The 26023-nt window shown below is 33.3% G+C and overlaps 1 protein-coding gene across 1 annotated transcript in view; it reads left to right on the forward strand.

Moving 5' to 3' along the window:
- Positions 1-26023, forward strand: part of SNTG1 (syntrophin gamma 1) — a 364140-nt gene that overhangs the window by 252553 nt on the left and 85564 nt on the right. Inside the window, exons 12-13 of the mRNA XM_053661064.1 lie at positions 7919-8035; positions 9331-9402. Coding sequence (XP_053517039.1) covers positions 7919-8035; positions 9331-9402 — 189 coding nt within the window. The remainder of the gene's footprint in view (positions 1-7918; positions 8036-9330; positions 9403-26023) is intronic.

The raw sequence follows: 26023 nt of genomic DNA on the forward strand, positions 1-26023 counted from the left end.
AGAGTCCATTGCTCTCTGTTGCAGCCCCCGAGTCCTTCCATGAAGGCCTCTCAGGTGATCAAGTCTGGCTTAGGTTGCCCCCCACTGTGAGGGGTCTTACCCGTCATTGACTTCCGACCAAGCTCTGGGGGCAGGGAGAGACACTGTGGCAGCATTTGCTACCAGAGACAGGCTTTGTCTCCTGTGGCTGGCATTCCAGAGGTCGTCCCTCACCCTTAGCCACAAGGGGTCGAGATACAATTCCTAAAACTAGGCAGAGCGGTCTACAACAGGAGAGTTGATGCTAACTGTGTGAGGTCACTAAGATGTTAATTAGGTTGATTGTAGGAATTATTTCACAATGAATACATATATCAAAACATCATCTTTTCTTTTTTACATTTTAAGAAACTACCAATCTTTTTCAAAGTAGTTATACTACTTAATATTCCTTCCAATAGTGCACAAGAATTGTACTTCCAGCAGGTAATCCCCAACACATGGTGTGGTAGGTTAGTCATTTTAATTGGGACTCTTCTAGTAGGTGTGTAATGGATTTAATTTGTGTTTCCCTAATACTAGTGTTATCTGTTTATATGCTTATTTGCCATTTATATTTCTCCTTGGAAAAAGTGTCTGTTCAAATTTTTTGCACATTTTAAAATTGTATTGCTTTGTACCCATTGAGGTTTCTTTTTGTTTTTGTTTTTGCTTTTTTTTTTTTTGAGAAAGAGAGAGGGAGAGAAAAAAGAAAAACAACAAATAAACTAAAAGCCTCTTGCTGTCTTTGAATCCACAAAGCTGGTTCTGCTGGTCTTCCTGGATGTTGCAGGCAGAGCGGGGCTGGGCTAGGTTTTTTGTGGGTTTGTTGTTGTTTTTTTTCCTTTCCTGTCATTCTGCTTTGAGGGCTAGGTCCAGGCTCCAGTATTCACAGGTGTCCAACCTCAAGCCCAAGCCCTCACAGCACTGCGTGACCCCCACAACCCATGTGCTCCAAGCTGGCACGTTTGATCCACCTCATTGTGCTGCCCTTTGCTTCGTTCCTGTGGTGCACCCCTCCTCCCTTCTTTGCTGGTCTGGGCACTGCACATGTGCAAAGCCCCTTCAGAGCAGTTTAGCTCCCCTATTAAATTAAGTCTCTTTGGGGACAGCTACTTCTCTAAGCCCCACAAAGTGACAGTATCCAGAGGGGAGGAAGGAGAGGGATAATGGGGGGATGGTCTATCAAGGAACACGTATAAAGGACACATGGACAAAGCCATAGGGGGTAGGTTGGAGGGTAGGAGTCAGGAATGAGTGGGGTGGGTGGCCAAGGTGGGGTGAAAATGAAGACAACTGTACTTGAACAACAATAAAAAAAAGAAAAATATATTTATTTCGAGCTCTTTACAGGAAATATTTACACCGTACTATAAATTGACAAAAAAAGAAAAAAATAAAATAAATTTTTTAGAGCGGGGGTAAGGGACAGACAAAGAAAAACATCACCTTCGAAATCTCAAATATATATAATTTTTATTTGTCAAGTATGCCTCAATAAAGCTAGCAGCATTTCATTTATGGACACTTAAAGTTTAATATATTGCATAAGTTGAATAGGCAAAATTTTCTTTATGAAATGCATCATTAATATGCTTATCTGTCTTTTTTTCTTATTTCATATTACTGTTATTTTCTCATTTTAAAATAGTTCTTTAAATATTTGGAATAATCAGTAATATTTATTTATTTTTCATTATAATTTTGTGCCATAAATATTGACAAACTTACAAACTTTATAGCTTTTTATTTTAAAATTATTTTATATTTTTATACACAAATTCAAGTTAAAATAAAGTGATGATTTTTTCTTCAATGTACCCCTAATTTTCGCATAACATTGGGTAAAATCTTAAATTTGCAGTTAATTTTTAATGTTGGTAGTGAATATTCTTGTGTCGTTTCTGATCTTAAGGGGATATTTTCAACAACCATTAAGTGAAGTGATGCAGTGATTTTTTTTAACATAAATATCTTTACTTAGATTAAGAAGTTTTATTGTTATTTTTAAAGTCTTTATTACGAGTAGATGTTGGATTTCGTCAAACATTCGTTTTTCTGCATTTTTAGAGATTTTACTAATTTTTAAAATATTTTTATTTTTCACTTACAGTTTGCATTTGAATTTTTCTTATTAGTTTCAGGTGTACATCAGTGTGACTAGGCAATTTTAATCCTTCATTCTGCTCATGTGGGAGATTATATTGATGCTTTTAAATATCACTGGATTTATTTGATCAATATATTTACATCTTTTGTATTTAAAATGATGAAATGTAGAGTTCCTTTTTCATATTGACTATCTGTCAGGTTTGCTGTTAAGGTCACATTGGCCTCATAAACTGTGTTGTGGAGTGACCAATCTGTTATTCTCTTCTCTGAGGACTTTACAAATATTTGGTTTATTTTTTTCTTAACTGTTAAGTAGAGAGAGCACTAAATTTTCTTTTAGAATAGTTTAAATTATAGATCAAATTGCTTAAACAACTACAAGATTGCTCATTTAAAAAATTTCTTCCTGCATCTGTCCTGATATTTTTCTAGGAATTAATATATTTCATTAAAATTTAAAAATTGTGTTTTAATATCATTTTAAATGATTATAATGTCTGTAGGCTCTGATATTGTGGGTATTGGTAACTTTGACTTCTCTTGACATGAGCATTCATATTATAAAGGATCTGTTAAATTATATTTTTGATCTTGATGAATATCTACTATACATTTCTATTTTGTTAATGACTATGTCTAGTACTTTATTTCTCTTTTACTTTGTTTTTGGAGCTCTTTTTCTCACTCTTTCTTTCTAAACTTGTCTTTCACTCTCATCTTTTAATATTGGATTGGTCAAAAAGTCCATTCAATTTTTCCCTAAAGTAAAAGACACATTTTTTATTTTCATCAATTACTTTATGGATTTGAATATTTTGAGTATTTTGTCTATCTCCCACTATTGGCTTCTAGTCGTTAGAGGCTAGGGAAGCTGCTAAACATCTTCCAATTCATAAGACAGCCCCACAAAGAAGTATTTAGCAAAAATGTCAATTGTACCAAGAAACTTCACAAACCACTTTTGACACATTCACTCAGTCACAGCACCTTCTCCATACACCGTAAAAATCCATTTTTGCATTCCAGTTGCATTTTCAACATTCTTCAAATTATATAATGCACCCAAGATGTGTATCTTCTTCCATCTTCAATATTAAATGACTACAAAAATTTACCAATTTTGATGGGTTTTTTAATGTATACTGATATAAGAACTGTGCAATGACAATTTTTTCTTCAATTAAGTTAAAGACAACTAAGCACTGTGAGAGCCATTATACAGAAAAGAAAACTAAATGGACTTTTTTTGCCTACCCAATATTTTCTAACCACTTGATTGAATTTTCCACATTATTGACTTAAGGATTTTCAAATACATACACATACATTACAATTCTAAGGCTAACTATTGCTGAATCTCTCAAGTTTGATGAAAAAATTTCCTTGTCATTTAAGTCATGCTGTTTTTTTTAACTTCCTTTGTAATTTTTCTTTGACCTGTGAAAGTTTATTACTTAATTTCTAAATATTTAGAAGTAGGCATTATAGTGATCTTTAAATATTGTTCTCAAATTTAATTCTATTGATATTTAGGACATAACACATTATTATGAAATGAAACTTATTTGAGATTACCTTTATCACCAAAAAACACAATGATTTCTTGCAGTTTCCAGTGAACTTAAAAAAAAGTGTACTCAATTTTTTGCTGCATCTCTTGTTTTAAATGTCATTTAGAAAAATTTTATTAGTTATATTGTTCAAAATTTCCATAATTTGATGGATTTTTGACTTTTATTTGATTACTTATTTATTGAATTGTACTAAAATTTCCTTCCATTATTATCAATTTGTTCATTTATTTTGTTGCTATTATGACATTTTGCTATTTATAGCTTTTATATTTAGGTAATCAGATACGTGTAATCTAAACATTACAGTGGATGTTTTTAGATTTGACACTGCATCATTATGAAAGTTTTCTCTTTATTTCTAGTAATAATTCTTGCTTTTAGTCTACATATTCTAATATTGCTAGGCCAGTTTATTTTTGTTTGCAGTTTGTTTTGTATAATTTTTCACTCCTTTCTTTATAAACTTTCTGTTACCTTAGATGTGCCTTATACAAACAGAATATAGGATTTGTGTATGTGTGCTAGTGAAAAAGTCTATAGAGCACAATTATTCTATTTATGTATAGTATGATTATTACCATATTTTGGTTATATTATATAATCTAATTATATATATATATGTTAATTAGTTGTGACATTTTTATATATTATGCTGTTTTATTAGCTTTGTTTCATTTTATTTTACATTTTCTTTTGAATAAGTATTGTTTAGTATTTGTGTTTTTCTCAATTTTTGTGAAGTTTTATATTTTTCAGTGTCATCTTTCTCTTTATACTTTTAATACTTTTTTAATTTATAGTTGTATTCTCTAACATGATAAATATTAAAAACATAACCATATTATAAAAGAATCAAGGTCTTCAAGAATGCAATTCCAAAGGTTCAGAACTGCTGCTTACTTCCTTATACCCTTTGGCAAAGAGATTACTTTAGAGATTATCATTACCACTAAAATAGTTCTTTAGATATTACAAAATGTAGACTACTCGATCATAATATTAAATATTACATATTTTTTTCCCATTCAGTTCAGGACCTTATATATCTTAACTAAAGCTGAGTCCTTCTGAATTTTAATGATTGTGTCATACCAAAATTATTAATAAATTTACACAAATGTTTTCAACCCTTGGTCTACTTTTTCTGAAGCATTTGATTTTTTCTTTAGTGCTTACTTTTGAAAGCTAAATCAATATTTTACAGAAGTATAAATTTCCATCTTCAACTTAAAAGGGGATTTTGCTCTGAATGGGGTTCTGGGCTGGCAGTTATTATACCATACCTTGATGATGTTTATGTTCTATAATATTTTGCTTCATATTGTTTTTGTTGACAATTCAGTTATCAGTCTAACTGTACCTTCTGCAAACATTTGGTGGAAAATATATTCTCCCAGGTGCCTCTAACACATAGATGGTGGTAAGAGATAAATGAAATGTCATAAATACATTTTAAGAATATAAAACTCACTTAATAAATGTTTGTGTACATGTTTGACCTTCACAACAAATGAATGATGGAAAGAGGAGTAACCATATAATTTTTTGGAAATTGATCCATGTAAATTTAAGAGCTAGAAGGAAAAGAGTTGTTGTCACTGCCATTTGATATATGAATAACACTTGAACAAACCTGACTCATTTTACATCAGTGACTAAACCAAGAGAAGCACAGGGGAGATGTAGTATAACACACTAGTGGTAATAACATCACGTATCTCTCTTTGACTTATCTCCTTACCCATTTGAATATTTTTTCCTAGTATCACATTCCCAGGTAATACAATTTCACTATGTAAAACATGTGGTATAAATCATTCAATTCTATAACAAATAAATATTTTCTTAGTATGAAGGGTATAAAGTGGAAGACACAGTTCATGCCAAGTTGAATTGCAAAAACAAATAAACACTAGATAAGTGCTGTTGGAAACAGATTATAAATTATTATTTTGTTTTTTGTTTTGCCAATATTTTAATATTACAACTATCTAAAGTCTTACATATGTTTACATTAGTGTTATTTAAAGAAAAATTCTTTGTTTTCTAAAATTTTCTTCATAGGATGGAAACAGACTCTTTAAAAATATATTTTATTGATTATGCTATTATAGTTGTCTAATTCCCCTCCTTTATTCACCTCCACCCTTCAGACCACCACTCACATGCATTCCCCCACTTTTAGTTCATGTCCATGAGTCCTAAATATAAGTTCTTTGGGTTGTACATTTCCTAGACTATTCTTAACCTCCCCTCTCTCTATTTTCTACCTACCATTTATGGTACTTATTCCCTATACCTTTTCTCTCTTTCTACTTCTCCCTCTCCCCAGGTGATAACCCTCCATGTGATCTCCACTTCTGTGTTTCTGTTTCTGTTCTAGTAGTTTGCTTAGTTTTTTTGTTTTTGTATTTTTCAGGTTCGGTTGTTGACATATGTGATACTGTTGTCATTTTGCTGTTCATAATTTTGATCATCTTCTTTTTCTTACATAAGTCCCTTTAACGTTTCCTATGTTAAGGGCTGGGGGATGATGAACACCTTTAACTTGACTTTATCTGGGAAGCACTTTATCTGCCCTTCCATTTTAAATGATAGCTTTGCTGGATAGAGTAATATTGGATGTAGATCCTTGCCCTTCATTATTTTGAATACTTCTTCCCCACCCCTTCTTGCCTGCAAAATTTCTTTGGAGAAATCAGATGATAGTCTTATGGGAACTCCTTTGTAGGTAATTGTCTCCTTTTCTGTTGCTGTTTTTAAGATTCTCTCCTTATGTTTAATCTTGGGTAATGTAATTATAATGTGCCTTGTTATGTGCTTCCTTGGGTCCACCTTCTTTGGGACTCTCTGAGCTTTCTGGACTTTCTTGAAGTCTATTTCCTTTGCCAGATTAAGGATCTTATCCTTCATTGCTTTTTCAAATACATTTTCAATTTCTTTCTTTTCCTTTATTTTCTTCTGGCATCCCTATAATTCAAATATTGGAATGTTAAAAGTTGTCCTGGAGGTTTCTAAGCCTCTCCTCATATTTTCAATTGTTGTTTCTTCAATCTGTTCTGGCTGACTATTTACTTCTTCCTTCTGGTCCCAAGCACTGATTTGCATCCCAGTTTCCTTCCTTTCACTGTTGGTTCCCTGTACCTTTTCCTTTATTTTACTTTTCATAGCCTCACATTTTCCTCTATTTTGTGACAATACTCACCAATTATGTGAGCATCTTGATTACCAGTGTTTTGAACTGTGCATCTGATAGTATGGCTATCTCTTCACCTCTTAGTTCTATTTTTTTTTAAGTAGCTTTGATCCATTTTTTCATTGCGGACTTTTTTTCTTTGTGTTGTTATGTAGTAGAGAATGAAGCCTTAAGTATTCACCAAGGCAATAAAAACCATATCTCCGCCTTGTGGTGCTGTATGTGGAGGAGGGGTGTGAGAGGGAATTGTGCCTCTCATTCAGCTCTCTGCTGGCTTTCAGTCACTTCCATCACTCCCCACAAGCAAATTGGGTCCTTCTGGTTCTGATTCCCAGGTGGGTGGTTTTAAGTACATTGTGGACCCTGTGGGTCTCTCCAATGAACTCTCCTGTGAGACTGGGACTTTCTCCTGCTGCCTTAATACTCACAGGTTTTTTCAGTCAGAGGTTTTGAGGCTTTATTTCCCCATGCTGGAAACCGGTGTCCCGTGGTCTGTCTCACTCCCCAGTTGTTCCTTCTGGTTTATCTACATGCAAATGTGGGACTGCCTGGTCTGCCAGCCACCATCTTGCCTAGTCTGCCAGTTGATGCCTTGCACCGCCAGGTCCTTCAGCTACCCCCTTGACGCAAGTGTTTTTCCTCAGCTACCAGTCTTCACTCTGCCTAGTGATCTGGATGAATATTTCTTTTTAACTCCTTGGTTGTCTGACTTCCATACAGTTCAATTTTCTGTCAATTCTGGTTGTTTTTTATTTTGAAATTTGTTTTCCTTCTTTTGTTTGTGCAAGGAGGCAAAGTGTATCTACCTCTGCCTCCATCTTGGCCTGAAGTGGATCCAGATTATACATTATTATGAGTGGCCCACATATATGTATTGAAGCTAAAACTTGTTACTGTACTTCTGCTTCACTTAATATGATAAATTTTTTAGTGCTAAGATATTACAAGATATGAAAAATACACATAATACATCTGATATGAACTTTGTTGTCAGTAATTATATTCAATTTCCCTGCAGATAGTCTACATGGGCTGGTGTGAAGCACGGGAACAGGACTCCCTTCAAGATTGTGCATACTCTCCAATATTTCTGGCACTGAGGGGCTCCTGTCTTTACAAGTTTCTGGCACCCCCAGTAAGTGTTTTTGTTGAAGATTTTTATTTTTCTCATCTTATCACAACAGAGTGACATGAACTTAATAACAACAAATTGCATGTTACTAATATATTTTGAAAATAAGATACAGAAAAAATAGAAAACAGTGCAAATGTTTTAGAATATTTGGTGTCTAGCAGAAGTAATGCCTGCTTGAGTGTGGTTGGTAGGGTAATGACTATAATAATTTTTAGTTTTAATTTAAACATTTCATCTAAAATGTCATGTGATGTGCTTGAGTGTGATATTGCTATGTTACAGAATTACATGCTTATGATTTTGTAATAAAAGATGTTGAGATAAAAATGGGTGTTATTTGTGCCAGAGCCAATATTTTGCTAAATATATAAGTTCTGGCATTAAAAATTATTTTATAACCCTTGAAAAATCTAGAAATCTTTTCTACTTAGGCATTTATGACAGTCAAAATATGTTGATATGGCCCAGGTTTGTCTGTACATCAAAGCAATGGTATTTTTGATATTCTATATGCAAGTCATTGAGCTTTGTACCAAATATGTATGGGTATCTATTACATCTAATGTCTTGCTTTTTGAAAGACATACTTTACACAATAGGAGATTCTTACTAAATATTTATTGGAAATCAATATCAAATCCCATACCACTCACTTACAGGTCTAAAAATGGATTAGATCTTGGAATTATGTCTGACTTGCTGTTATTTTGAATGTCTGTCTATACAGATTTCTAAACATCAGGTAGGCAGATAGAAAGCCATTAATATTTATACTTTTATTTATTACTACTCTGAATAATTTCTTATGACTGCATAAATATATGGCTTGAACTTCAATAAGTGAAACAACTTCATTGTAGCATTTGGTATCATCAAGCTTTTCTAAACTATCCACATCTTAGAATTACTTTTAATATAATTTATGTCATTTTTTAAAAGTAAAGGTGGCACTACTGTCCAATATTTTTATTTGGAGGTAACTAGTGGTAAATGTTATATAATATTTATGTATAAAGAATACAAACATTATTTAAAATATGTAAAGATATGGACAAGTGGAGCTCGTTGCATATAATACGAGATATTTGCTGAAAGAGTAAGAAATGGTGATAAAGCTTAGAAGAGAGGAAACCATAGCATTCTGCATGGACCTTTATGAGGATAACTTCACAACTGAGAGACTGTATAGTGCGTGTGACGGGTTCCCTCACACCACAGTATATAAAATCACATGAAAGTGGAATAAGAGCTATCTTTCTAAAACAAATAACATATTCGTTTCTCATCTTTCAAAGGTCACAACATGGGATTGGACTCGAGCAGAGAAAACATTTTCAGTTTACGAGATTATGTGCAAGATTCTTAAGGTATGATTAATAAGAAGTAAATATTGTAATGGTTTTTCCTTAGCAAACAGTTCTGAGGTCATAAGTAACTGTTCATGGCTCTTGGATCATAAGTAACGCTTGAGAAGAAATGATGAATAGATGTAAGAGAAAACACAAGATAAATACACATAAAATATTTTATATATACATATATATGGCATAGAAATGTGTTGGCATTCTTGTAGTGGCTCACATAATTGTTAAGCAGATTCTACAGTCCCTCAGTCTAGTGAAGGAACAAGGAGAAATGTGATAGATATACACTGAGGAAGAAGTAGAAAGTTCAATTTAACACTGTCTGAATTTAAACATTAATTACTACCATAGATTTCTGCTGAATAAGGTGTTAGAAAAAAAAAGATTTGGATAAAACTTGAATTTAGAAAATGTAGAAAATATAAAGGTATATTCAAAGAAAGGTTTGTATTTCTTTTTACTTCTCAGGGTAGGTTATCAGTCTGAGTATGCAAAACAATATACAACTGTTTTTAATAAATTATATGTCTGTACTATACACAAAATTGTTGAAATGGATACTCATCAAGAATTCTTTAAAATTCCAAATGGGTTTTCTAGTCATTTTTAATAATTAAATACAGTAATATTTTATAATACCAAAATAATAATCTATATTCAATCTATAATCTATATTCAATCTATAGGGTTTGTGGGTTTGGAAGTACTAGAGATTGATTATTATTTTTTGCTAGAGTGGATCTCATTTGTGTAATCAAGGAAAACTAAGTTCCTTGTATTTTATGTCAATTATTTACCTTCCAGTTAAACATTCAGTAAAGTAGAAAATGCTGGAACATTTGAAATACAATTAAATGTATCAAATGTGTCTCAAAGCAAAGACAAAGAAAGATTACTTCAAAAGTGTTCCTAAATTTCCCCTGTAGAAAAAATTCTAGATTAATTTTGACATTTGCAATAACACAGAGCTAAATAAAAATATGGGTCATTGCTTGCTCATCATTGTGCATGGATTTAGTTGTAGTGTGGGACTAATGGTGGAAGAATAACTTTGTTATACTTAAATTTATTGTTAGTAAAATAGCTCTGGAAACTTCTAAAAGATGTACAAGTATCCAAAGAAAAAACAGACTGTGTTCAACTCCAATTATCTGAAATAATTACCAGAATGGCTAATAAAATAGTGTTGTAATTTAATTGTTAGCAAAGAAAAGAAAGAAAGAAGAAGAAAAGAACAAAGAAACACTAGCGTGATTAAAAAGAAAGAATAAAGAAAGAGAGAAGGAATGATGGAAGCAAGGGAGGGAGGAAGGAAAGGAGGGAAAAAGACAACTCTACAGAGAGGAAAAATAAAGAGAGAAATCCAGAAACTAACTACCCTAACAAATCAGTGATTTTTATCCATCCCCTTATACTTAAATATAACTTTTTCATACAATGACTTTCGTGTCTAGTATGCATTTCTATAGTCTTATTTAGATTTATTTTTTTATTAAAAGATTTTACTTGTTTATTTTTAGAGGTGGGAGGGAAGAAGAGGAAGAGAAATATCAATGTATGGTTGCCTCTCTCGTGCATTCCCTGCTGGCAACTAGCCTGCAACCAAGGCGTGTGCCCTGACTGGGAATTGAACACCGATCCTTTGATTTGTAGGCCCGAGCTAAATCCACTGAGCCACACCAGCCAGGGCTAGATTTATTTTCAAACACTTTCTAAGCAACTAGTGTGGTCTTTGTAAACTTCTACTTAAAATTTTTTTCTAAACATTTACATTTAAAAACATGTGAAGACACAGTACTTTAAATAAGGACAATTTTAAAGGAGACAATATGAACAATTTCTGCTTCCTATAAACACTTTTTTATTTTTTGCAAAGTTAGGATTATATGGCTTATAATCTGATTTTATGTAAAAAATATTTTGAATTTAAAATCTAGAGTAATATTCGTCTAAAAATACTGTGGTTTCTTTTCTGAAAGTTATTGTCTATCCAATTATTTGCCCATATTTATTTAGTAATTTAGGTTCTTCCTCACCCTATCAGACATATCTAAACAATATTTTTTTAATATTTAATAGGGGTTTATTACTATATATTAGGTAATCTGCTAAACACTTGTTATGACTGGAAAGAAAAGGCAGAAAAAATTTCTGCTGTCATTGAGCTTACATTTTATTAGGGTGGCAGTGAATTTAAGTAAATATAAAAGGACAAAAAATAAATAGTAAAGAATTGATCTTTGCCCACAGACTATTATTATGTAACTTTCAAGTAATTCCCTTTAATATAAGTTCCAAGTTTAGGAATTTTGGGGTGGAAAACATTTTAATATACTGACAATGTTTATATATCTAAACTGTCTTCAGGAAAATCCATACCAGTACATACTACTATCACAAGTATCTGGAAGTGCTTAAGTGTTTGCATTCAGCTCAAAATAAAATCAGAGCACTTCTCTGAGCACTTTATATTTTCCTATATAAAATTGCCTTAGGCTTATCAGTTGCTTTGGAAATTATTTACATAGGTTAATGAGTGCTGGAGATAAATATTTTTGACATTGAATAAGATATAAATCTATTCTCACTTATTATACATAAATAAGAAATGTTTCTACTATTATTGAACACTATTATTCTATGCCTTATGGATTTACAGTTGATGTATAGAATTATGCATTGAAGATTTTCTTTTCCAAAAGAATATTTTATATAGCATGAAAACAGAACAGTAGATATGACACAGTGCTAGATGAACTGTTTTCCCACATGCATATCAGAGCCTGGAGGATCATTAATCTGATAAATCTAGTCTCAGATATTTGGGTTTGGGTAGCAGATCTCAAATGGAGCTTCTAATAACCAGCCAAATATCACTGTGAAGTAGAAGTTCCCTTCAAGTTGTGTGAGATGTAGACTTCTTTCTCCATAAAAGGATGCTTTAAATAAAGCATATTTAAAGGCACAATTAGGTCATCTGAACCACAGAATATCTCACCTGGAACCACTAATTGGGAAAAAAATCTCTGTAATAACAAAAAATGAAGAAATAATAATTATAAAGTATATAGAGCTCACATATATGTGTCAGTTATTGGTCCAAGCCTTATGTAATAATGTATTTAATCATTACAACACTGCTATGAGGAAGTTATTATTCCCAGTTTACATATATGAATACTGAGGCAAAAAGTCTAAATAAATAGCTCAAGAAAATATAACTAGTAAATGTCGGACCTAAGAATTTAAATCTTGCAATCTGTCTCAAAAATGTGTGTTTTTATACATTATACTATATCGCTGCTCTCTGTTCACACTATAAGCATTCATAGATTGAAAGACGAGAATGAGAAACCTGGCCTGGTACCGATGAGAGATAATCCTCTTATAAAAAATATGACAATATTCTTTATAAATATATTACTGTAAACTTTACTTTCTTCATATTTTCAATGGGGCTAATTAAGCATACATAGCTTATTGTAAAAACTAGCAATTCATTGATTCATTTGTGAATGCTTTTTTCTTTATTAATTCATATTGTAAATATGTATTAAGTACTCCCTAGGTGCCAAACACTCCACTAGGTATTAAAGATTCACTGCATCTGTATGGGGAGCTTAAGCTAACAAAACACCTAGCAGCAAAAAAACTTAGGAAAGGCATTGTGGAGCAGGCCTTAAGTAAACTTCAAATCTAAATGATTAGAGGGCACATCAGATGAAGATGTGTTTGGGCTGGGGATGGAGTTTAGCGAGTGGGAATGAGAAAAAAAGCTTTCTGGGCATAGGATGTCATGTGTAAACTTGCCAAGGTGTACAAAGAAGTGTGCATTTAAACAAAAAAAATATTCATCCTGGGTATAGATTGCTTAGGTATGAAGTTTGTGTTGATGTTTGTGTGGGGGAAAGCTGTTAAAAGAAAATAATAAGGAATATAAACCTTATTCCTTAGGAAGAAAAAAAGAGATCCGCTGAAGTATTTCAAGCATGAAGAGTGACAAAGGTTGCCTTTTTAAAAAGGTCTGCTAGGTCCAATGTGAGATGTTACTGGAGGGGTCAGAGAGGCACATACCAGGGGCTGTTGCAAAGACACTGGTTGGAGATGATAAGTTCAAAACAAGGGCTGGAGAGGTGTGGGGAAGAGGAGAGAGGCTTGAGCAGGTGACTACATAAGGGCCCATGGTCAGTCACCACACACATTTCTACAGAGGCCAGCACTATGACAGTGCATTTGTTTTCTTGCTTACCTGAGATCTAACTTTCTAACATGTCACTGGAGCTGAATGTAATTGGAAAAAGACACATATGCTTTGAATTCTAGGCTAAACTTCAAAAAGCCTTTAATTCTGCCTCATAGTCATGCTATATTTTTAAAGTCCATCCTGTTGCCTAATGTACCAAAACCTATGTTACTTTCATTTTATCAAAATTAACATATACTTCTCACTGTCACTCTTAGGTGATGATTTTATTTCCTTCTAATAAACTAGCGCAGCACTGCAAACATCCATTGTAGCCCTGTCCTGATAAATGACCCCTTGCTCTCACCTGAGGCCAGTAATTCCCATTGTAATATATCTTGTCCACTCTGACATACCAGAGACATCAACATTTTTATCCTGACAACCTTCAGTGCTTATGTTATGCCCAAACCTCACCCCAGAGTTGTAAATATTCAACAATATACACATCTATGTACTGACATGTCAAATAGAAATTTAAGATGTTAAACATCTAAAATTTATGATTGAGCAATTAGAGAAGAATATGAACAACATGAAGGCTAGAAAAAAAAGAAAACTAAAATTTTGTTAATTTTCATAGAACCTAGAAGAAGGGATAGTTGACAGATATTTTATATAAAGCGGGAAAGCCCATTCTTTCTAGATAATACACCAATAACATACTAAGTCTCAGCATTGGGTACACTTACTATTAGAAGCCTTTGGGTGCCAATCAAGAGAGATGTGTCCAGATGTGAAACCTATCATTTTTAAAAATATTGAGGCCTAATAAGATTTTTTTAAATTTCCAAAATTAGAAATATAAAATTAGTCTCAAAAGTGAATATTAAAATGAGAAAAAAATTACAGTACTGAATAATTTTAAAAGTGGACAAATACCACAAAATTGTTAAATTTATAAAAAGTTCATTGCATTTTAATCACTGTATAACACAACCTTATAGTATCTTTTGCCCCTATATTTTTGGGGAGCTGTGTATTCTTTGGTCATCTCTTTAAATGATTAACATGAAATATTTAAAGTGATGAAAAGCAGGGCCCTACAACCAAAACTACTCTATTCATAAATCGTATAATTTAGAATTAAATGAGAAATAGAGATTTTCAGAAAAGAAAAATCTGAAGGATTTTATTACCAGTAAACCAGTATTATAAAAAATGTAAGAGGGTCTTTAAGAAGAGGAGAAAATAGAGAATCATAGATATCAAATATAAAATGTCAGTAAATACAAATCTATCAATAATCATTTTAAATGTACGTCACTTTAAATGCTCCAGTCACAAGGCATGGGGTAGCTGAATGGATAAGAAAATAAGGCCCACATATAGTCTACAAGAGAATCACATTGGATGGAAAAATACACACGCATTAAAAGTAAAAGGATAATAAAAGAAATGTCATGCAAATGGAAGCAAACAAAAAAGCTGTGTAGCAATATTTATATCAAACAAATAGACTTTAAAACAAAGGCTATAATGAGACAAATAAGTACACTATAATAAGTAGATCCATCCAACAAGAGTATATAACCCTTCTAAATATTTATGCATCTAACATAATACCCAAATATGTAAAACAAATCTTGCACATAAAGGGAGAGATTGACAATAGCGCAGTCATAATAGTAGATTTTAAAAGCTGTCAACATCAATGGATACATCAGTCACACAAAAAAATCATCACAGAGCCCTGACTGGTGTAGCTGAGTGGATTGAGCACAGGCCTGCGAACCAGACAATCATGGTTTGATTCCCAGTCCGGGCACATGCCTGGGTTGCAGGCCAGTTCCCAGCAGGGGATGCATGAAAGGCAACCGTACATTGATGTTTCTCTCCCTCTCTCCTTCCCTTCCCCTCTAAAGATAAACAAATAAAATCTTTAAAAAAAAATCATCACAGAAACAACAGCCTTAAATGACCCACTAGACAGGGTGGATTTAATTCATATTTTCAGAGAAGTTCACCCCCAAGCAGAAGAATGTACATTCTCTTCATGTTTGCATGGAACATTCTCTAGGATAGACCACATATTAGTACAAAAAACAAGTCTCAATAAATTTTAAAAGACTTGAATCATATCAAGTATTTTCTCCAACCATAATGGTATGAAACATGAAATCAATTAAAAGAAAAAAACTAAAAAACATAAACACGTGGAAGTCAAAAAACGTGTTACTAAAAAATAAATGAGTTAACAATAAGATTAGAGAAGAAATCAATAGTTACCTTGAGACAAGTGCAAATGAAAATCCAGTAACACAAAACTTATGGAACACAGCAAAGAAAAAAAAGTGCTAACAAGGAAATTCATAACAATGCAACCCTACCTCAAAAATCAAGAAAAATCTCAAATAAACAACCTAATGTTACACTTAAAGAAACTAGAAAAAGAAAAACAAACAAAGCTCAAAATGAGCTCAAGGGAAAAAATAGTCAAGATCAGAGTGAAATATGTGAAAATAGAGTTACAAAATAATACAAAAGATCAGTGAAACCAACTTGGTTCTTGAATAGACAAACAAGATTAATAAACTTTTAACCAGACTCATCAGAAAAAAAAAGAGACCCAAATAAGTAAAATCAGATGTAAAAGAGGAGAAGTAACAACAGATACCTCACAAATACAAAGGATTGTAAGAAAATATTAGAAACAGCTATATACTAGCAAATTGGATAATGTAGAAAAAATGGATAAACTCCTAAGAAACATATAATCCTCCAAAACTAAATCAAGAAGAAAGAGAAAATCTCTATAGACCAATTATAAGTAATGAAGTAGAAGTGGTAATTTAAAAAAACTCATGATAAACAAAAGCCCTAGATGGGATAGCTTCACAGGTGATTTTTCCCACACATTCAAAGAGTAACAAGTCCTGGTGAGGATGTGGAGAAAGGCAAACTCTTTTGCCTTGTTGGTTGGAATGCAGACTGGAATAGCCACCGTGAAAAGCAGTATGGAGATCAGAAAAAATTAAAGATGGGTATTCTTTTTGACCCAGCTATCCCACGTCTGGGAATATGTCCAAAGGAACCCAAAATATTAATTTGAAAGAACATAAGAACCCCTATGTCCATTGTAGGACTACCTACAAATGCCAAGACATGGAATCAGTCCAAGCGTCCATCAGTACATGAGTGGATGAAACAACTATGGGACACTTACACAATGGAAAACTACACAGCCATAAAAGAGAAGGAAATTTTACCTTTTGCAACAGTATGAATGACATTATGCTAAGTGAAATAAGCCAGTCAGAGAGAGACATACCATATGATTTCATTCATATGTGTATGAATTCATATGTATAATGAACTGAATGAACAAGGAAAATGGGGACAGACTCATAGATTAAGAACAGCTGACAAGGGGGGTGGTTAGTGGGTGAAAAAATTGAACAAAAAGGAAAAAGAACTCATGGACATGGACAATAGTGTGATGATTCCTGGGGGTAGGCGGTATAAGGGAACTACATGATAATGGAAAAACACATTCAAGATTAAATAAAAATATATAAAATAAAAAATCAAAAATTTTATGAATCATAGGTTTCAGAAATCATGCACATTATTTACAAAAGAAAAAAGTAAATAAAATATAACCAGAGTCATTGAAATTAAGAGCAATTCAACAATAGTCAGAAGGGAGGGGGAGGGGGCAGTGGGGAGAAGGGTTTTCAGGAACTACTGTAAAGGACACATGGACAAAACCAATGGAGAGGGTGAAAGCAAGGGAGGGAGGAGGCTGTGGAGGGGGTGGGGGGAAGGGGTGGAGAGAAAATACAGACAATTGTAACTGAACAACAATAAAATAATTTTAAAAAGAAATCACGCACAATTTAAAATATTTAATAAATATTATGTTCACACATGATGATGCATGCACCGGCCTGCAGTGCCCACAGTGTCATGGATGAATCATGAGACAAATTAACATGGACTACCGAGTCCTGTGGAGGAAAAGGGACTGCATGGCTACTCCCTCAAGAAGAGAGTGTCTCAGAGTGGCTTGGCCACCCTCTCAAGGGAAAAGTATGCTGACCCTTGCCTAGACAGGCTTTTATTGGGTTTAATTTGTGCAAGAATACAGGTACAGCTCATTAATCATTATCAGGCAGTAAGGATCAAACAGTAGATAGCATACAAAGAACTATTAGGGCTTCTTCTGCGTCAGGGTCTATCAGCTAAAAGGCTACAGAACTTTGGGAAACAAACTCATTTCCTGCTAGGGACTTTATCATTTAACTAAGAGCATTCTTAGCAAAGCAGGCTTCACAGGATTTTACATATCCTTTCTCAGGCCTGATCACCCAGGGAGCCCACCCTTTCCAGCACAGGGCTGCACCGCCCTCTGTCATTGTTTCAGGCTTAAGTCAGGCAGAGGAGGCAGATAGCCAAGGAATTTTCAGATTTCTCTGGAACAGAATGAGGACTCAGATTTCCTCAAAGCTGAGGGGCGAGGGTCCATCAGCCCCTTTCTCCATAGCCCTCCAAGTCCTTCCCTGGGGCCTCCATGTGATCATGCCTGTCTTAGGTAGTTTCCCCCCTTGGGGAATCTTACCTGTCATTGGCTAACTGATCAAGCATTGGGGGCCAGTTATGAAAAAGGGAGCAGAAGTGGTGCTTCTGCCTGGAAGATAAGCCTTGTCTCCTTAGGGGCTAATTGTCCAAAGGTTGCTCACTCAGCCTTGGCCATGGAGGGGTTATAGCTCCTGAAACGAGGCAGGGTAGTTCCCGACAACATGATATAGAAAATACAATGCAGAAGATATCATATAAAAATAAGAAGAAGAATGGCAGAAATGTGTGCCACTACTTAAAAACAAACAAAAATGATGGGAAACCTCTAGTCTGAAAACAAACCAGGAAAAAAGTGTTCAAGTATGATGTCTCTAAGCTTTCTAGAGCATAGTTAGATCAACAAATATTTGTTTTTAAGATGTAATCATTCCATTATTTTACCTTGACAATTTATTTTTTAATTTTGTGTGCTTCCCTATTGCATTCATTTTAATAACACTTTTTAATTATTTGTATTTGAGCAAAGTTTTAATCATACCTGTCTTAAAGTGTCCATAATGGCAGGTTTCCTTTAGGCAAGATTCACTGCATTTATTCTATATCAGGTAGGATTTATTTTTCTCTTGTTTGTTTTAAATTTTTTTCTTTAGAAAGTCCTGAAGTTCAATGGTTATTTTTACAATCAGGTGATAAGAATTTGCATGTCAATAAAAAAGATGAAATTTCTAGAATAATTTGATAATTGCCAGTGTGATTCACCATCAATTCTAATCCCATAATTTTGTATGTATTTTTCATGAACAAGAACATTAAGATATTGACCCACAAAACCACCATACAACAATCAAATCAAAGAATTTGGCAATGCATTTTATTGCCCTCCAGTTTTCTGACTCTACTGGTGATTCACCAGTTCAGAAGCATCTGATGTATGAAGTTGTCAGTTCTCTTTAGTTGCCTTCAGTGGGAACAGCACCTCACTCTTTCTCTACTCTAATGACTTTGACCCTATTAAAGAATACAAGTCAATTATTTTTATTGTCTTACCTGGGTTTGTCTTACAAAATGTTAGACTAGATTACATTACATCACACTAGAGTAGATTAGATCACTTTAATTTTCCCCATTATGCAATTATATTAGATGGGATGTTTTCTCCTCAGACCAGATATTTTTCTTATTGTGATATTATACTATTTTTTTAACAGACGTGCATGTTTTTGGTCTGTTCTCTTAGTAAAATGGTCACTTTGATCAACCTGTTTAAGTGTATGCTGCCATTCTTGTCTCTGTAAATTTACTTTTTAAATTCTTAATATAATAAGTACTATATAGGGAGGTACTTTGAAGCTGAAGTATGTGTTTGGCTCTTTATGAATATTTCTACTTATTAACATTTTAAAGATATATTTATGGTTTCTCTTTTAATCATTGGAATATAACTCATTACTACCATTTTTTAAACAATCCTCACCAAAGATATATTTATTGATTGGGGGGAGAGAGAGAGAGATAGAGAGACAGACAGACAGACATTGATGGGAGAAACACCAGTTGGTTGTCTCCCATATGCGCCCCAACTAGGAATCAAACCTTCAACCTACGGATGCGTCCTGATTGGTTATTGAACCCCCAACTTTCTCTGGAGCAAGACAATGCTCCAACCACTGAACAACCCATCCAGGGTGATTACTATTATTTTTTATTTTGAAGATCAGTTTGTGTGAGATTTACCTGTGAATGTCCTTGAAGATGGCTGTGTCTTTTGACAGGTCTCCATTTTTTTTGAGCACTTCCTTATTTTCTGGGGCAATAAAATAATTTATCATTTGCTACAATCCAGCCACCAATATTTTTTACTACTGAATTCTAGCTTCTTATAAGTGAAGAATGATAATAAGAAAGTGACAGGTGAGTGCTGGGTGTGTTTTTTGCTCTTGGGAACTCTGTCATCCCAGGTATCAGCAGGAGGTTGCTTATCTAAATGCGCACATATGTATACATGCACATACTTCGTATAAATTTGTGCAAACACATCTATATTTACTTCTGTAGCCAACTATACATAAATACATACTGCACATAATATATGTAGAAAATAATTGCATACTAATATTTTTAATTATACTCCAGAACTACACTGTTCTAATCTTCCTCCATATTTGCAACATTTATCACTGACAGTGAAAAAATCAGGTTCACATCTTTCATTCCCCATAACACATTTAATTAGTTGATCAATCCCTCTCACTATCTCCTACCAACAAATACCTGAAAGACCGCTCACTTAGTCAAGCCAGGCATGATATTTTGGCATTTTTTATGAAATTGGTTCTAGAAAAATACCACTCTTACTACCTTGGGCACTATGTATTTTTATCAAAATTTTAAGCTGAATACATATAATAGTATTCTGAAAAGCAGTTTCCTAAAATTTAAAATATATATATGTGTGTGTGTTTTTTTTACTATATATAATACATATATAGTATATACCCAATTTACTATACAATACTATATATATAGTATTTCTTTTTATATATTTATTTTTTTACTTTTCAATTACAATTTACTTTAAATCAATTTTCTATTGGTTTTAGGTGTACAGCATAGTGGTGGACAATTATATACTGTACAAAGTGTTCCCCAAGATATTTTGAATATACACACCAGATACTATACATAGTTATTGCAACATTATTTACCATAGTTCCCTATGGGGTAATTTGCATATGCATAAAAATTTATTTATTCAGGTTCTCTGCCCATTTTTTAATTTGTTTTTTTTGTGAGTGTGTGCCTTTTTGTTGAGTAGTATGAATTCTTTATAAATTTTGGATATTAGCCCCCTATCATTGGTGAACACATTCTCCCATTCTGTAGGTTGTCCTTTCATTTTGTTGATGTTTTCCTTTACTGTGTAAGAACTTCTTAGTTTGATGTAGTCCCATTTATCTGCTTTTTCTTATGTTTCTTGATCCAAATAGATATATCATAAAATATATTGCTAAGAAAAATGTCAGAGATTTTACTGCTTATGATTTCTTCTAGTAGTTTCATGGTTTTGAGTCTTATATTTAAGTTCTTAATTCATTTTCAATTTAGTCTAGTTCCATTTTCTAACATATCAGTCCAATTTTTTCCAGCACCATTTATTGAATAATAACTACCTTATTGTGTATTCTGGCCTCCTCTGTCAAATATGAATTGACCATATAGGGGTGGGTTTATTTCTAGTCTCTCTGTTCTACTCCACTAAGATATATGTCTTGTTTTATGCCAGGAATATGCTGTTTTGATTCCTATGGCCTTGTAGTATAGTTTGATGTCAGGTAGTGTGATACCTTCAACTTTGTTCTACTATCTCAAAATTGCTATGGTTATTTGGGGTCTTTTGTGGTTTCATGATTTTTAGATCATTTGTTGTAGTTCAGTGAAATATACCATTACTGTTTTGATTTGAATTGTGTTGAATTTATGGATTGCTTTTGGTAGTATGGGCATTTCATTGGTGTTAATTCTTCCTACCCAGGGACATAGTATATGCTTCCATTTATTTGTATTTTCTTCACTTTTTTCAGAGTATCATAATTTTCTGAGTAAAGTTCCTTTCCTCATTGGTTAAATTTATTCCAAGCTATTTTATTGTGGTAATTATAAATGGAATTTTATTATTTCCTTTTTTTCATAGTTCATTTATGGCATATAAAAGTCAACTGATTTGTGAATATTAATTGTCTACCCTACTTATTACTGACTTTTTTAAAAGATTTTATTTATTTTTAGAGAAGGGAAGGAAAAAAGAGAGAGAGAGAGAAACATTAATGTTTCCACACATTGGCAAATGTTTCCTGCAGAGGCAATGTGTAGTTGCCTCTAGAGTGCCCCCTACTGAGGACCTGGCCCACCAACCAGTGACCTTTTGGTTCACAGTCCAGTGCTCAATCCACTGAGCCACACCAGCCAGGGCATTACTCAATTTATTTACCAGTTCTAATAGCTTTTTGATGGGAGTTTTTAGGATTCTTAATATACATTATTATATCACCTGGCAAACATTCAATAACAAGAGTTACTTCTTTTCCATTTTTTGAGCACCCACTGGTTAAATTACATTTCATTTTTTTAATTGTATTTTTCCCATTACCATTTAGTGCCCTTGTACCCACTCCAATCATGACACTTTTGTCCATGTCCATGAGTCCTTTTTCCTTTTTGCTCAATCTCCCACCCCCTAACCTCCCACCCACCTCATAAACTGTCATCCTGCTCTCCATTGTCTCCATTATGAATCTATCCCGATTTTCCTTGTTAGTTAAGCTTGTTAATTAAATTCCACATATGAGTGAAATCATATATTTGTCTTTCTCTGACTGGCTCTGCATGTCCTCTTTAGATAAATGTCTATTCAGGTCCTCAGCATATTTTTTATTTGGGCTTATTTGTTGGTGTTGAGCTTTGTTAAATACTTTATAAATTTTGAATATTAACCCCTTATAAGATGTTTCAGCAAATATATTCTCCCATTCTGTGGGTTGTCTTTTTATTTGTTGATTTCCTTTGCTGGGCAGAATCTTTTTAATGTGATATATTTCCATTTGTTTATTTTTTCTTTTGTTTTCATTGCCTGTTGAGATGTATCTGATAAAAATATTGTTAAGAGAAATGTCTGAGTTTTCTCTGCCTATGATTTCTTCTAGGATTTTTATGGTTTCAGGTCTAATATTTAAGTCCTGGATCCATTTTGACTTTATTCTCCTGTGTGGTATGAGAAGGTGGTCTAGTTTCATTTTTCTGCATGTATCTCTCCACCACCATTTATTGATAAACTGCCTTAAACCACTGTATGTGTTCATTTCTTCTGTTGAATATTAATTGACTACAATGTCATGAGTTTATTTCTGGGCTCTATATTTGTTCCATTGATGTATGTGTCTGGTTTTTATGCCAGCACAATGCTCTTTTGATTACTATGGCCTTATGGTATAGTTTGATTTTAGGTAGTATGATTCCTCCAACTATATCCTTTTTTTTCAGGATTGCTGTTGCTTTTTTATTGGTAGGGGGAGGCTCTTGTGAAATATTTGGTTGATTTTTGTGAAATATGTCATTGGATTCTTGATAGGAATTACATTAAATCTATAGATTGCTAGAGTAGTATGGATATTTTAATGATGTTCATTCTTCCTATCCATGAACACGATATGTGTTTCCACTTATCTTCTTCAGTTTCTTTCTTCAGTGTCTCATAATTTTTCAAGTACAGGTCTTTTAATTCTTGCTTAGGTTTATTTGCAGGTATTTTATTCTTTTTGCAGCAATTGTGAATGGGCTTGTTTTCTTAATCTCCCTTTCTGTTATTCATTTTTGGCATGAAAAAATGCAACTGATTTCCGGATATTAATTTCGTATCCTGCTACTTTTTTGCTGAATTCATTTCTCAGTTCTAATAGTTTCTTAATGGAATCCTTGGGTTTCTCTATGTACAGTATCATATCCTCTGCAAAAAATGGCAGTTTTACTTCTTCCTTTCCAATTTATATGTCCTTTATTTCTTCTTGTCTGATTGTTGTAGCTAAAAATTCCAGTACTCTGTTGAATAAGAGAAGATGTCTTGTTCCTGATCTTATGGCTTTTTGGAGGGAGTTTTTAGGGTCCTTAATATACATTATTATATCACCTGGCAAACATTCAGTAACAAGTGTTTTACTTCTTCTTTTCCATTTTTTGAGCACCCACTTGTTAAGGTTCCCTTCCTGAACTATAAGGGAACCCTTATAGTTTCTGCCCACTAAATACGATGCTGGCAGTGTATTTGTTGTATATGGCCTTCATTATGTTTAGGTATGTTCCCCCTGTTCCCCCTTTGCTGAGAGTTTATATCATAAATGTGTGATGGATTTTATCCAAAGCTTTTTCTGAATCTATTGATATGAACATATGGTTTTTATCCTTCATTTTGTTTATGTGGTGAATCACATTTATTGATTTGCAAATGTTGTACCGACCTTGCATTCATGGAATAAATCTCAGTCATCATGGTGTATGATCTCTTTGATGCATTGCTGTATTCACTTTCCTAATATTTTGTTGAGGATTTTAGCATCTACGTTTATCGGGGATATTGGCCCATAATTTTCTTTTTTCATAGTGTCTTTACCTGGTTTTTGAATTAGAATAATGCTGACCTTGTGAAATGAGTTTGGGAGCCTGCCCTCCTCTTGAATACTATGAAAGAGAAGGACTGATGTTAGTTCTTGATATGTTTGCCATCCAGTCCAGGGCTTTTGTGTGGTGCAAGTTTTTTGATTACTACTTTAACTTCACTAGGTGTAATGTCTGCTCACATTCTCTGATTCTTCCTGATTTCGTTTTGGAATATTCTAGAAATTAAACTATTTCATTCAAATTGTCCAGTTTGTTGGCATATATTTGTTCATAATATTTTCTAACAATCCTTTGTATTTCTTTGGTGTTAGTTGTTATTCCTTCTTTTTCATTTCTGATTTTATTTATTTGGCCCTTTCACTTTTTTCTTGATGAGTCAGGTTAAAAATTTTTTGACCTTGTTTCTCTTTTCAAAAAAACTACACTTGGACTCATTGATCTTTTATCATTTTTTAGACTCTATTTCATTTACTTGTGGTCTGATCTTTATTATTTCCTTCCTTCTACTCACTTTGTGTTTTGTTTATTATTCTTCTTCAAGTTCCTTCTTCAAGTGTGAAGTTCCTTCTTCAAGTGTGAAGTTAGATTATTTATATTACCTTTTTTCGTGTGTGTGTGTGTGTGTGTGTGTGTGTTTAAATAGACCTGTAATGTTATTCATTTCCCTCTCAGGATTGCTTTCCCAATGTTCCACAGATTTTGGATTGTTGTGTCCTCATTTCCATTTGTTTTAAGGTATTGTTTCATTTTTCTCTTGATCTCATTGTTTATCCATTAATTGTTTAATAACATGTTCTTTAGATTCCATGTCTTTGCAGGTTTTTCAGTGCTTTTCTTGTGATTGATTTCTAGTTTCATAGTATTCTGTTCAGAGAAGATGCTTGATATGATTTCAGTCTTCTTAAATTTATTGACACTTGTTTTGTGTCCTAGCATGCAGTCTTGTCCTAGAAAACATTCCACATGTACTTGAAAAGTATGAACATTCTGCTGCTTTGGGGTGAAGTGATCTGAAGATATTGATTAGTCTATTTGATCTAGTGTGTCATTTAAAGACACTGTCTTCTTGTTGATTTTCTGTCTGGAAGATCTATCCATTTAATTAAATGGGGTTTAAAAATTCCCAACCATGACTGTATTTCTGTAGATCTCTCTCTTTATGTCTATCAGAGTTACATCATATTTAGGTGCTCCTGTGTTGGGTGAGCAAATGTTAACTTAGTTTATATCCTCTTGTTGGATTGTCTCCTTTGTCATCATGTAGTGTCTTTGTCTCTTACCATAGCCTTGATTTTTAAGTCTATTTTGTCAGATATAGGTACTGCTATCTGAGCCTTTTTTACCTTTCCATTTGCATGAAATATCTAATTCCATCCCTCCACTTTTAGTCTGTGTGTATCTTTCCATCTGAGAGGGATCTCTTGGATGCAACATATGTATGGGTTTTGTTTTCTTATCCATTCAGCAATCCTATGTCTTTTGGTTGGAACATTTAAGCCATTTAAATTTAAGGTGATCATTGAGAGATACCTATTTAGTGTCATTTTATTCTTAGACTAATTTCCTCTGTTTTTTTCTTTCTCCTCTTCTTTTTCTTAAAGCAAGCCCTTTAACATTTGTTGCAGTATTGGTTTGGTGTTAACAAACTTTAACTCTTTCTTGTCTGAGAAGCTTCTATTTCTCCTTCAATTT

This window comes from Artibeus jamaicensis, unplaced genomic scaffold, assembly GCF_021234435.1.
Source record: "Artibeus jamaicensis isolate MK-2021 breed Jamaican fruit bat unplaced genomic scaffold, CSHL_Jam_final scaffold_916, whole genome shotgun sequence".
NCBI lineage: Eukaryota > Metazoa > Chordata > Mammalia > Chiroptera > Phyllostomidae > Artibeus > Artibeus jamaicensis.